Below are 14,399 nucleotides of genomic sequence, written 5' to 3'. Positions count from 1 at the left end.
TCAACTGAGCTGTCGCTGACTGCTTGCTGCTGCGGCTCTTGTCACTGCTGTCGCTGCGGCTGCTGCTTGCTGCTCGGTCACTGCTGTCGCTGCTGCTTCGGCTGCTGCTCTTGTGTCGCTGCTGTCCTCGCTGCTGCTGCTGCGCTCTGTCACTGCTGTCGCTGCTGCTGTGCTGCGCTTGTCGCTGCGGTCGCTGGCTGCTGCTGCTGGCTCGTGTCACTGCTGTCGCTGCTGCTGCTGCTGCTCTTATTCACTGCTGTCGCTGCTGCTGCGTGCGCTTGTCGCTGCTGTCGCTGCGGCGGGCTGGCTCTTGTCACTGCTGCTGTCGCTGCTGCTGCTGCTGCCTGTGTCGGCGCTGCTGTCGCTGCTGCTGCTGCTCTTGTCGATGCTGTCGCTGCTGGCTGCGGCTGGCTCTTGTCGCTGCTGTCACTGCTTGCTGCTCTTGTCTTGTCGCTGCTATCGCTGCGGCGGCTCTGTCGCTGCTGTCGCTGCTGCTGCTCTTGTCACTGCGGTCGCTGCGGCGGCTCTTGTCGCTGGCTGCTGCTGAAGAACGTTCTCTGGACTTGTGGCGGTTGGAATGCTTCCTTCACCCTTGCTGTCACTGCTGCGGCGTCACTGCTATCACGGCGGCTCTTGGTGTCGCTGCTGCTATCACTTGCTTTTTTCTACCTTTCCTTGGCTTAGTTAGCAGGTTAAGAAGAGTCAGAGCTGGAAGAGGAATCGATGGAACTATCTGAGTTTTCATCTAGGTCAGGATCTTGCTTTTGGATGGCTTGGAAGGCCCTTTGTAGGTGTGATTCCACCCTAGAGGGTGATTGAGAGGAAGGCGGAGAAACAATATTACAAATGTGAAATTTCTTACAATTTATATTTTCATTTTTTTAAAATATTTACTCATTTATGGTCGTATGTATTTTGTAGGTATGTTTAATAAAAAAACAATAAAAATATTTACCATTTACTCCGTTGTGCATTCGGAACAGGGACACAATGTGGAATTCAGCATTAGAAACAACACATTTATTTATAGCAATCTGTTGACATCTGTTAAAATAAACTAACAGAATAATGCAACAGATACGGTATTAAAGCACTGCTCCATGGTTCCTTTCATTACTTTTGAGTGGAAGAAGAGTCTTTGAGCATAATGAAACAGTTGCTGTTGGTAGTTGTGTTCTTTTGCAGCAGAAAACCACTGGCTTTTTATGGTATATTACTATATACTACTCAGTGTTGATGAACACATTGGATCTCCAAAATGTAGTTCAGTGAAATTCATTCTCAGGCAAGGATGAAGAGATTGCAGACGGAAGTTCCCATGTGATTGTCATAGTGTAAATTAGCATTGTCCACATAAGAAAGGGTTTGGATATAGGGGTGGCATGGGGCAGAAAGACCATCAGGTCCCTCTGCCTACCTATTTTGTGCACAAGAAAGCAAGGCCTTGGTAGAAGGCTGTTTCTTTCACAGGGAAGGATATAAGTAGTAGATTTCCTCTTGCTCACATTCACCTTCATGTTCTATTGTGATCTGGTTTCCACTTAGCCTGAAAGACATTAAAGTTTTTCAGCATTTTTTGATTTTTTAAAAATTGAATTATTTAACATACTGTAGATACAAACAGTGTTCACATGCCCCCCTCCTCCTCTGGCTTATTAGAGATAGAATCAATAAAACTGTTTACAATTAAAAACCTACATTCAATAGTGGACTATGGATTTAATTACATATTGACTTCATGGTAGTCCGTATCCCCTTTGAACTTCTCTAGCAGAATTTCCCAACACCGTTCTAAGCTTCTCCTCCTTTCTCCATTATATTTTAATTCTGTCCTAATAATATCAAGCAGCAAGTTATCTCCAATATACTATCTATCTTATCAAGTTCCAATTTTTACTTTCTTTCCAGCATGATTCTATCACAGCTTGTGCTGCTTTTACTGCTTTTTTTCTTCATTATTATTCATTCCCTTATTACAAATTTAATGTTATACAATTCTCTTTGCTCAAATAAACATCCTTGCTTATTATTATATAATCTTTAATACACTTCACCCCAGAATTCTGAACCAAAGGACAATCCTGCCACAATACAGGTAGAAACCCACCTCATAATTTCACAATTTCTGATAAGTTTTTATTGAAAAGTCGACTGAGAATGATTAATAAGGGAATAATTTATAGGTCTTGAATAATGAAATATCGGAGAAATCAAATGAAAGCTAGATCTAGAAAATTGAGGGGGGATATGACATGAAGAATGCAATTCAACTAAGTTTTTCAGCATTAAAATGAAGAGTACACACAGTACTACCAATAATATACTGAGTACTCATGCTTTCGCTGTATTATTTGCGAAAATTAAAAATCCTCATTTCTTCTGAGAAACATTTACAGTATCTTTGTCTTGAAAGGGTAAAAAAAGCACTGAGAACATTAATTTGTTACATAAGACTGTTTTTGTGATCTACTCACCGTTTGGCATTGCAAAAGATTACATTTTGTTGGGTAAGTCTCACCCATCACTGCCACAGACAGGTAGATACTCAAGTGTGCAGGAACATCCTGGCCTTCAGGTGGAACTGGGAAATCTGGCACTCATCCTGTGAGCAAAGGATACTGGTGGTGATGGCTACACTCTTGGTGGTTTTTCACAAGCCTCTTGGGTTGACGTCTCAAAGGAATGATTTTGTAATGTAGCTTCACATTCCCATGCATGGCGCTGCCAAATTGCTCTACATAAGTAGAATCTCATGATACAGCTTATTTGGTTTTGCTGGGTTTGCCCAATGTTACCGCTTTTTGGCCCATTCATTCCATTTGGATTTTTGAAACCAGTTAGGGAAAATGCACGAGAGCTCTTACAAACATATTTTTTTAAAAATCACCAGGGGCATTTTGTTGAGGTGGGCTGGTAGGGCAAATTTTTTCCTCTTTTTTGTTTGTTTTGGAGTTATAAAGCCATAGTACAAAAGTGCCAGTGTCACTGACCCACTGTAATGCAATAATAAAATAATAGGGAAGAGAAGAGAGTTTATTGTTCAGATATGCCTTGAAATTAGAAAAAGACCCACGTAAGTGGGAATAAAATATTAAGCTGTCATCAGGAAGTGCCAGAAAATAATTCCAAACAATAGAAACATGGTTGACTAGTTAAAAACAAAACAAACAAAACCCTGAGAATTAGATGAACCAATACTGCAGCTTCCTCCCAATACATTTGCCCTGTCCAAAGAATCTCTAGGTTTTCTTATCCTCTAGTCTCAGCAATAGTTGGGAAAGATGAGGGAGAGTTCCACAGAAAGTTTCATCATTACAAGCAGTGTTTTTGGCCAAAAGGTTGATAATATTTCTCTCTAGTGTTTCACATGGCTTGAAGTCAGTTGTGTCAAATGATGCACACTAAGGTCATTAATCAAAGTGAAGAACACTTTCCTGTTACATTTCTTATAGATATTTATAGGATCAAAGCTCATCTGTACTCCAATCATCGCAGTATGAAAAGAGTATAATGAAAGAAAATTGTCTCCTAGCTCAAGAGCCTGAATGTTTTTGGCCTTAAATGGTACAGTCTCAGCAAAGCTGTCTATATAGCATGCTTTGTAGAAAGGTTTGCTTTTATGGGATTGTTTAAGTTCTGTGTCATGTACATACCTTTCCTCCGTGACGTTTTATCTCTCTTTCATCCTGGGTAATCAAGGACCTGTTGAATTTCCCCTTTGATCTTCTCCATAGCAACAACTGCACAGATGACATATGTACATTAGAAAATGTATATAACTTCTAAGTGCTTACAAAATTGAAAAGAGAACTTCTGGTGTGAGGATGGTACCGGGGTGTCAGCAGAATCCTCACTTCATGGGCTTCACATAAGAAGTGCATCCATGTTCTCTCCGTATGGGCACAACATCCTTTGTTTTCTTCACGGTCTCCAAGCAGAACTTCACAGGGTAGATTTGGCATGTAAAGCAGAGGTCTCTGGGGTTGGGTTTGTAGGATGCTCTTGATTGCTGACAGGAACATAGCCAAGTCAGTATTTCTAAGTAGCAACACAGCATATACAAAGTGTGCACGGCAAACAGAAGACCACGTTATACAGTGGTCTTAATATTATACTGGTGCCATTAGGGTAATTAGTATTGCACAAAAGCAAGAAAGGCTTAGAAGTGGCTGTGGTTGCCAACATCTTTCCTGGCCAAGCCTAGAAAATCTCTGAACCAAATAATCTGAAATGCTTCTGTCTACATATAGAATAAAAAAACAATAATAAATTTATTTATATACCATTTTTTCCATTGATCAAAGCGGTTTAACAACAATACAGCTTACAGTAAAGGAAGTTGATTTAGCTCATTTTAGATAGCTGATTTTTCAGAGGTATAGCTTATGTTTGCAGTATTAGCGTTTAACATACAGAAAACATGTAGATAGTTGAGGAAATTTCAGAAACTTCAGAAAGTGAGTAGGTTTTATTCAAGAGTATGCCCATTCAGTTGAGTGAGACTGCATATACACTACCAAAAAATCCAGTTTGACATCACTAACTGCCAGGCTCAATGCTAGGGAATTCTGGAACGGATTTTTGCGAAACATTCACCCTCTCTGTCAGAGAGTTCTGTGGCACAACAAACTACAAACCCCAATAATATTCCACAGCATTGGAGACATGGCATTAAGGGTGGTGTCAAAATTTCTCCAACCTTAGCAAGCCAATGGTAAGTGTGTGTAGGACTGACTCCATCCTTCTTTGTACATTTGGCAGATGATGTTGACTTCTATAACAAGATAGCTCTAGGTATGCCTTAAATTAGCCTAGAAATTTAACTTTTCTATTTCTATTGCCTCCAAACATCTCCTACAAAACTCTCATTTAACCTTTGTTTCCCTCAAGTGTCAGTATATAAAATAAAACCTATCTGAGTGGTCATAAGTTGCAATATCTACAAACAGAGGCAACAGACACGCCAAATTATTTTAAAAGTACTCAGTAATAAAAAAAAACCAACTGTTTTTCTCAAAAAGAAGAACTGTTAGTCATCAGATTCCCCATCAAAAGCCTGCAAGATTAGGGAATTATGACATTTACAACAGGACAATATGCATGTATGTGTAAACACACCCCAAGAAGAATGTCTTACTTTAACACTCATCCTTGGTTGAACTCTTCTGACAAGATATCCTCTCCAAGCCTTTCAGGAAAGAACTGGAGCCTTCTTCTCAGAATGAAGATGCATGCTACAACATGGCTGCATGGCTGTTAAGGTACACAGTGAAAAGCACTGAACTCATGAATATATGAGAACAGGAAGAATAACAAGGAGGCAAAATGCATGGCAGCAGCAGCAGCAGCAGCGACAGCAGTGACAAGAGCAGCAGCAGCGAGAGCAGTGACAAGAGCAGCAGCAGCAGCGACAGTAGTGACAAGAGCAGCAGCAGCAGCAGTGACAAGAGCAGCAGCAGCAGCGACAACAGCAGCAGTGACAAGAGCAGCGATAGCAGCAGCGACAAGAGCAGCAGCAGCAGCAGTGAGAACAGCAGCAGCAGTGATGACAGCAGCAGTGATAGCAGTAGCAGTAGTGACAGTAGCAGTAGTGACAGCAGCAGCGACAGCAGCAGCAGTGAGAGTCATGAGGATTCCAGAAAGAAGGTACCTGTGTTATCATTACTTTGTGTAGAGCTGCTTAGTGTTGAAATGGGCAAGATCAGGTCAGTGGCATCACTGGGGTGTGGGCTGCACTGGGGGAAACCTCAGATGAGGGGTGACACTCAGTTGGGCCCTCTTCCCCTTCGGAGCAGGATGCAGCTTGAATGCTTGTCCTTCCTGGCAGTTCTGCCACTGGGCTTTCTCCATGGGGAGGAAGTCTGGTGATGGTCCAACAGGAGAGTCAAACACATGCCTTTCTTGGGTGATACCCTCCTCACCAGCTGACACCCTAGCTAGCGGCACCACTGGATCAGGCTGGAGGGGCTCTGCAAAAAGCTCAGAGCAAGATAGCTCCATCTGATCCAAAGGTGAAGCAAATCAATGTTCCTGGTGGCCACCATGTGCAAAATGTGACTCGGGTAGAACTTACAGGAACCCATCAACTAATCTTGCAGAGGAGTCCTCCATCTAGGCTGTTTAGCTAGCCCAAGTGTTTGATTCTTGAAGCTGGAAAGGCCCTTCAGTAGATTTCAAAAGCTGTGCCAGAATGTACAGCTTTATTTTACAAGCATATTAAAAATAAAAATAATTTCTCCTCCTTCAATATGCTTTTTTTCTTATTCTCTTTTTAAAGGGAGGTCGACAAGAAATTTACCAGTTCAGTTTCAGATCAGTCAAACAGCAGGTAAGATCCCCTCCCCACCAGCTGAATTGACGTAAGTGCTGGTTTAAAAAGCTGGAAAGAGCAAAAATTCGAAGCCAGGAAATGATCAACAGAAAATTAGGCATGTTAAAGTTTTTGAAATGTTTGTTTTACTGATGTCACGCTTAGAGAATATATGGGGGGGGGGGGACAAGCACACTATCCCACTCCTCCAGTTATTAGCACCATTTCTCTTCTCATTTATTCTTGTGAAGTCAGCTGGTCTCCATCCTAAACTGCAGCATTCTCCCCTTGGTCCTCCCATCCAATTAAAAAAAAAAGCTGAATTATCACTGTAAACAGCAACAATAGCTGTGTTAGAAGAGTGGCTGAAGACGGTTGGGGTGTCTGCATGGCATCTATAACCTGGAAAATATACCTTGTGGAATGCAATTCCCATTGACCATGATGGTTGGAGAACTGTGGGAATTGTAGGCCTGAATTATGCATTGTATTAATTACTAGAGTATACCCACTGAATTGATTATTGATGGTAAATATGCCACTAAATCCCATTGATTCAATAACTCTAATCTAGTTGGGACTAAGAATAAGATACTAGCCACAGCTCAAGAAAGTAACTTTTCCAAGGTGTACCCTTCCTTCTTCACTGTCAGTGGTGGTTACATCATCTCACTCATCCCTCCCTCTCACTGTTACAGTTTGCAGAGTAGAGTATTCCTAAACTTTAAATTCCTAGATTTTATTATCACCACAGAAGAAATAGTGGCATCTCTTAGGCTCTTCAAAGGCTACATAGCAAACTTCCCAGTTACAGAAGCCAGCTTTCCCCACTGTGCAGTCTGGACTTGTCCTACCTTCTAGAGATGTTTTTTGTTTTTCCAGGTAAGCAAACAGCAGCGCAACCAAAAGCAACAGAGCAGCAGCCAGGACAGTGATGATAGCAGCAGCTCCTCTATTCCAACTCTTCACTCCAGCATTGAGGACAATATAGACTATTCAGTAAGTATTGAAATGTATTTCCTTTAGCAACTGTGATATGAATTTAGGAACTTAAGTTGTAGAAATGGGAAAATGCCATGATCAGAAAGCAGACTGAAAAGACTCCAGACCATAGGTTGCTTATCTGGACCTTTTCCTTAATGGATAGCAGGCATATATCTCTAATATGAGCTGGAAGTTGGTGAATTAGCACCGACACTTATGGGAACCCTGGGGGGAAGAGCTTCAACAGGTCTGGCCAAATTACTAGGTGAGCCACATCTATTTATATTGGGCTGTACCAATATATTTTAAATATTTCAAATATTCCTTGGCCCAAAATAAAGCAAATCTGTTTATGAGATTCCACTAGGTTTCATTATAAATGGAGGAGTAATTTAGAGAAACTTTTATGTGGGCAGGTATATTGCCTGAAGACATTTGTAAGGATACACTCAAAACAACACATATGTGGTATTTTATCAAGCAGCAACTTTAAAATGTTTCCCAATTTTCCTTTCAGGATAAAAAATGGGTAAAGGTTCTGGTTGCACATCTCCGCATCATCCGTCGTGATAAGAAACCTCATGGAGTTGATGCTCTGGTGTTTAAAACTCCCACCAGATTTAGAATGACTGTGACAAACTTCACACGTCCCGGCAAGCCAATTGTCTGCTTGGAATCTGGAATGCTGAGTCCTTACAAAGCAATGGTGAGTCTCGCCAAGTCATGCAGGTGTTCCCTCAGAGCAGGATGACCAAGGGCCGATGAGGGATTGGACTAAATGGCATTTTATATTCTTCCCTCTTGCTTAGACCTCTTTGAAAACGGGCTGGGACTGCAAGGAGTATGAGATCTCAACAGAAGTTGAGACCGGTTGGTTGTCTGTCCATCCAGCTATTCGTTGGAAAGTTAATTATCCCAGGGTACCTGAAGTGCTGCTTACCCTTTGGGAACCGTGAGTAAAAGTTATGGCATTTCATCAGGTGTTGAGCCTGGCCGTTTTGAACATAAGACTGAAAGCAGGATAAAGAAAGCAGGCTGAAAAGGCTCATCCAAAGATTGGGTGGGGTGACTCTGAAAGTCCCAGATCTTGTTGCTTTGCAAATGGATTTTATTTTGGAGATTCATGTGAGTCTTTTTTGGGAACTCCTGGCATTATCAAGGACTTTTCATTCCCTTTTTCCAGAGTAGTTTAACTTAATCTTATCTCTACTTTATTGTCTGTAAATCCTGAGAGTAGCTAGGATGGCCACCACCAGTAAAAACAGCCATTGTGTTCAAAAGGCTCAGTGGAAATGGGTGGAAATCAGCTTCTAAAATGTTTCATGTATCTTGCTGCAACATATGATCAGTAGGAAGGAAAGAGGGAAAGAAACCTGTGATATTTCATGAAATAGTTTGGATGCAAGCCTTGGAATATGTCAGTAGGTAAAATCAAAACAAAAAGAACTGGAAACTACTGATGCTTCCAGAGACTTTTCTCTTTTCTGGATCAGCCCTAAATCTAAAGATCAATCCCGTCCTTCGACCCCTGCAAGATATCAAATGGGAAAGGCAGCCATTTGCCTACATGCAGACTCCTTAAAAAGACCAGCCTTCCAAGACAACTGACACTTTTTCCAGATGGGTTGAAAACAACTCCTCTGTTTGGAACAGATCTTCCAAATAGAAGACTTTGGAATCCAGGCAATGTCCTCATTACTAGTGATTAAGAGACATCCCCAGAATTGCACAGACTTTGTAAGCAACTCTATAGTCCTATAACATAAATTGGACTATTGACTTTTGAGCTGAGGAGAACTGTCAGTGTCCCTGGGTCAGCCTGATGAGAATCATTGTTGGCTGGGAGATTCTGAGAACTATAATCCAGAACATTACTTTTCCAGGTCTGCCCTGTAGATCTCTTGTCCTGGAAGCAAATGTTTTCATTGTGTGTGGGAGCCTTTTCTTGTATCTCTTAAATTATGACAAAGGGGTAAGGCAAATCTTCCTATCTTTAAACCAAGGATCTACAGCCGAATCCCTGGAGTGGCCTACATGCTGGGACTGTCACATAAAATCCAAAAAAATCCCTCTCGAGAAGCTTCATTGGTTTTGGCTCTAACTGCTCAAAGAAGCTTTGCCATGGTCCTGAGGATGCCAGAAGTGAGTTGTGTGCATTTGTGTGTGTGCCTTCATGTTGTGTGTTGATTTGTAATGGCCCCAGAAATTTCATAGAGTTTTCTTAAGCAAGGAAACTTCAGAAGTGATTTTGCCAGTTTCTTCCTCTGAAGAATAGTTTACAGCTCCTAGAATTTGTTGGTGGTCTCCCATCCACACAGTAACCAGAGCTAACCCTGCTTAGCTTCCATGATCAGGTGCCTTCATGGTATTTGGGCCCATTAAATGAATTATACATGATATTATTTCAGTGGCAAAAGCAAAAACAGGATGGTGAAAGAATGAAGAACTGTTATAATATGTATAATCTGGGTTTATATGCCAATACAAACAAAATTTCCTTTTTACAAAGATTAATTTAACTCTTCCCTATATTTGTTCATTAAACAGGTTGTGTCAAGTTCATATAAGTCCTGAAATAAGTATTTTTCCTGAATGGAAAAGCACAGCAAAATATAATCCACCACAATGCCTACTCCTCTATGGCAGTGGTACTGTGCCAGTTGGCGAGATATTGTTCTTCTTAAACAGTCAGACTGTATTACTAAAAACACACTTGTAAAGATGAACAATTAATAAATCTTGATCTCCTTCATAGTAGTGTAATTATGAATTGAAACAGACTCTGAAGAACATTGCTCTCCATCATTTTTAACCAGTGTTCATATTTCTTTCCAGTATACAGTCTATGGGGAAGACCTCATGCTTCCATTTGTAGTGCCACTCACTCGTTCTCTGCAATCTTCCAAACTCAGTGATGTTCCATTAAGGATCCTTGCTAGTCTGAATGGTGAGATTTTTTTTTAACCATCTTTATTGTTTTTAACCCAGGGTTGGCCAACCTCCATATTCCTTGACTCCAATTCCCATCTGTCTGAGCCAGGATCTCTGACAGTGAAAGGTTATGGGAATTATAGGGAAACAATATGTGGAGGACCCTCTCCTCTGTTTTAAGATACGTAAATGTGAGAGGGAGAGAGGAAGTGCACATTATTTTATCTTAACATTTTGTGTAATCACACCAAATGGTTGTGAGTGTAGAGTAAATGATGCAAAGTCCAAGATTCAGTTTAATGTATCAAAGTAGTGATCATACGACCACATTATCACCATGGTTCCAGAACTTTAAATAGTATTTCAGAGTTGCCTTTGAGCCATAAAAACCCATCACTTTAAACATTACCCACATTTGCTCAATCTGATGAATATTAATTTATTTTTCTAAAATTCTCAATATGCTGTTTCTTAGCTGCTCACATAACACTAAGGATTGTGTTTCGTGGTCTTTTTTTTCTCATTCATGTTTCTGTCTTTGTCAAATAGGGGTCTGCAGAGTAAATAATCAAACAATCACAACTTTCAACGAACGAACGATCAGCAAAGGATTGGTGCCAAACTGTTTCTTGGACTTGTTACAAGACTGTACTTGCCACAAGAAGCTTATGATGCTGATGAAATATGAATCCAATAACAATAACAATATATTACTCAATATCACTGTTTCCGACACGTAAGTATGAAACAGTAGTACTTTTTAATCATAGGATGAGAAGAACAATTTCAGGAAATTGTCAAAAGGAAAAAATAGCAAGATTTATTGCATGTTGTGTAATTTTTTTTATTCTGCTTAAAAATACTAGCATGACTTACAGTTACTAATCTTAGGTAAATCAGAACAGCTAACGTAAACAACAAGAATACTAATAAAAAGAAAACAGAAGCATAGGAAAACTTCTAGCCAAGTTCAAAGTGCAAAAGAAATTAATTTTCCTGGAAATCATCAGAATCAGAATTCATTGAAAGTTCAGGAATTATCATAATTGGTGAAGATTAACTCTGCGCTGCTTGTTTTCTTTTCTATAAGGGAAATTGTCTTCATGTCTCGTGAGAAAAAGCTTATAGCAACACTTAATGGGACTGTCATAAACAGCAATGAAGATCACTTGCGCAGACTTAAAGGTATGTAAAAGAATGTACATATATAAACTAACACATAGATTGAAGAACTTGAACTGAAGAACTTGAGGAAGTAAGTAAACAACAAAGAGAAAAACATCAACATAATGTGGCTTGTTCTTCTGATTTTGGCCTAGGATGTGTTACCTAAAAATCTTATTAGCAAAAGCAGGAGCAGAATGATTACACCTGCCCCTAATAAAATATGCTAAAACAGACTATGAGAAATTGATGAAGAGGGGTTTACAGTTGTACAAGAACAACAGTTTTATTTCAGAGTGTATTTAATTTCACCTTTGCTCACTTCCTTTTCTTTGGTTAAATTACAGACATAGCAATGGTTATTATTATAATAAAAGAGGACAAGCTTATTCTTCGGGCGCAGTCCCATGGACTTGAGGAAGTAGTCTACGATGGACATAATGTTATGGTATTTTTCTCACTCCATCCAATGATTTTGAGGCTGAAAAGGGGATTTGTATACTTCCCTGAGTCTCTCTCTGTCTCTACCTCCATTCTCTCCCTGCATCCCTTCTAGACATTGCAGAGTGCAGTGGTAGATGGTGGCTTCAAGTTCACTGGAGCAGCCGACCTGCTTTGATTATTTTATTCAAAACTTTAAAAGTGCTACCCAAGATTATGGACTTTAGCCACCAAATGGATTCAGTACATTAGATTGCTCCTTCGAATTCATTGAAACAACAAATCCACTTTGATATTTTTTTTACTCTGAACTTTTTAAAGTGCTCCTTTAAAATCCATAATTTTACTCACATTTGGTTCACCTCACCACTGATTTGGGAATTATCAGCAACCATTGGTAGAGAATAATGTGCTGCAAGCGTTTCATGAAGTCTTTTTCATCCACAGATTAATTTGGGGCAAGGAAGAGAAAATCATCATAGTTTATTGTGTGCATTGATAAGTTCTGCACTGTACCGCTACCATGTTTCTCTTAGCAGCAATGTAATCATACTTTCTTTAGCTTCTGGCCGAGTAATAGCAGCTGAATGTGCAAAGCCCCCATTTGCCAACCACCAAAAGACTACAACTTTCACCCTTCTAAATATCTGACAGGATTTGTGGCTTGACAGATGGTAAGAGAGGTAACAATGAAGGCAGAAAAGATGAGAAATGGAAAATACGAGAGCTAAGACAAGAGAGATCCCAATTCAGTTTGTGTACTGTGATATGTGGGAGTTAGAAGTAAAGAATGGAGATGTCAGAGGCTCCAGACAGTGGTGACTAGTCAGTATTAGCTTCAGCTGAATTAATGGACCAATGATCTGAAACTTCTTAAGATAGTTTCCTATATCATGGGCAGTGGGGTTTCAGTTTATTTGGTTTCCAAGAAAACTTCAAAGTATGTGTTCTTGAGCAATTACAGCTGAAGTGATGATTCTTGGTTTTCTGCTGAAAAGTCTGATACAGTTATAAGACTAAAGGGTTTATCACGCTAGCCGCCCTTTCCCGATCTGGGCACAGGCTGCGACCAGGCTGTGATTGTGTCTTATTGCACAGCTCTGTACCCAGATAATTACTATCCCATCCTTCTTCTGTCCTAAGGTTAAAATGCTTGTTTTCTCTTATGGGAGACATTTCATTTGGGGTTGAGGTGGTAATGGTCTGGGCATGGAGCTGTGTGATAGCACATGTTCCTAGTCCGGTCTCAGCTCATGCCGAGATCAGCACAAAAGGCAATGTGATAATCTCCTAAGACTGAAAGCTAAGAAGCAAGAGAAATGCCTATTAGAACTCCTTGTGATTCTAGGCTATTTTAACAGATTTTAGTCATTGCTGACAACACTACTCAGTGCTTCTTGGTAGGTGACTGCTAACATCAACACAATACCGATTGCTGTATATATCAGTTCAGTGCGTCTATGGAAAGACGGAGTGGAGTCGTACTTACATTGTTTCATATCCTGATTGTAAATGAAATTTCACTGAATGCTGGCTTTCTTTCCATGAAGGTTACAGTTACTCCTGAGATTGGAATCGCATGTGGTCTCTGTGAAGTGTATGGTGGACAGTTAGGAAACCTCCGAACACCAAGTGGCTACTTTGCTAAAGATCTTGTGAGCTTTGCTCAGTCCTGGGTTGTTGCATCTGATGAAAGTAGGTGGACACTTATTAGCTTGGTTTTTTCCCTCTTTGGTATTACTAAGATGGCTGGGAGTTGGGTGCTTTGTAGGGGCCATAAGCAAAATGTCCTTTAGCGTGCTAACTCATCTATTGGTGGGCTCTATGAGCTAACTTGTAAAAAATGACACTGGGCCACTACGCAGCTAGTTTTATCCACAGTGGCCCAGAAATATGTCATGTCTGAGATCACTCTGCAGTTGGCCAAGGATGCAAGTGTTGCTGCCAATCTTTGAAGGATCTATCTTGACTCCATTGAGCTATCTGATCTATGTTACTTGGAACACATCTTTGCAAAGTAATGAATACCAAATGGAAGGAAGATGGTGCTCTTCTAAATGCCATTTTATGGGGTCAAACTGTAGAATAGCTACTCTCTTGTACAAGTTGTCAAAAGAATTCTGCTTCTCTTCCAGCCTGCAAGCTTCAGCATTCAACAGTAAGACATGAGAACCCAACCCTGATTGCAGAAGAAAATTCCCAGTGTGTTTCCAATCATCCTGTATTGCAGTGCCAAGAAGGATGCTCACCCACCCAAACCACTGACATTTCTGCTGGCTTCCACTGTGTGCCAGCTGGTAAGTCCATGTAGCACCCTCTAGTTAGGATTGTCCACATAAGTTAGTCTGCATCTCTCTCTCTCCTTTCCTTTCTTTCTTCTGAAGGGAAAATTAGAGGTGTCTGCAGGGCAGCACCAAGAAGCCTGATTTATCACAGCATTCAGGACACTACAAAGAAATTTCTTGTTCTTTGTAAGGCAGGCATGCAGGAAAGAGCAGCACTTTATCTCTGTGTTGCAATCCTGACAAAAATGGTCTCCCTCAACTGCCATCTGGAGGCTTCCTTGAAA

The 14,399-nt window shown here is 40.5% G+C and overlaps 1 protein-coding gene across 1 annotated transcript in view; it reads left to right on the top strand.

Moving 5' to 3' along the window:
- The window catches only part of LOC121929004 (vitellogenin-2-like), a 58,798-nt gene extending 44,703 nt beyond the window's left edge, over nucleotides 1-14,095 (top strand). Inside the window, 13 exon segments of the mRNA XM_042464328.1 lie at nucleotides 5,383-5,646; nucleotides 6,278-6,328; nucleotides 7,193-7,309; nucleotides 7,812-8,000; nucleotides 8,104-8,246; nucleotides 9,298-9,443; nucleotides 10,137-10,241; nucleotides 10,775-10,961; nucleotides 11,316-11,410; nucleotides 11,737-11,837; nucleotides 13,381-13,525; nucleotides 13,966-14,064; nucleotides 14,067-14,095. Coding sequence (XP_042320262.1) covers nucleotides 5,383-5,646; nucleotides 6,278-6,328; nucleotides 7,193-7,309; nucleotides 7,812-8,000; nucleotides 8,104-8,246; nucleotides 9,298-9,443; nucleotides 10,137-10,241; nucleotides 10,775-10,961; nucleotides 11,316-11,410; nucleotides 11,737-11,837; nucleotides 13,381-13,525; nucleotides 13,966-14,064; nucleotides 14,067-14,095 — 1,671 coding nt within the window.
- Nucleotides 14,096-14,399: the final 304 nt, after the last annotated feature.

The sequence above is a fragment of the Sceloporus undulatus genome, chromosome 4 (genome assembly GCF_019175285.1).
Source record: "Sceloporus undulatus isolate JIND9_A2432 ecotype Alabama chromosome 4, SceUnd_v1.1, whole genome shotgun sequence".
Classification (NCBI taxonomy): domain Eukaryota; kingdom Metazoa; phylum Chordata; class Lepidosauria; order Squamata; family Phrynosomatidae; genus Sceloporus; species Sceloporus undulatus.
This window is presented reverse-complemented; position numbering and strand designations above follow the sequence as displayed.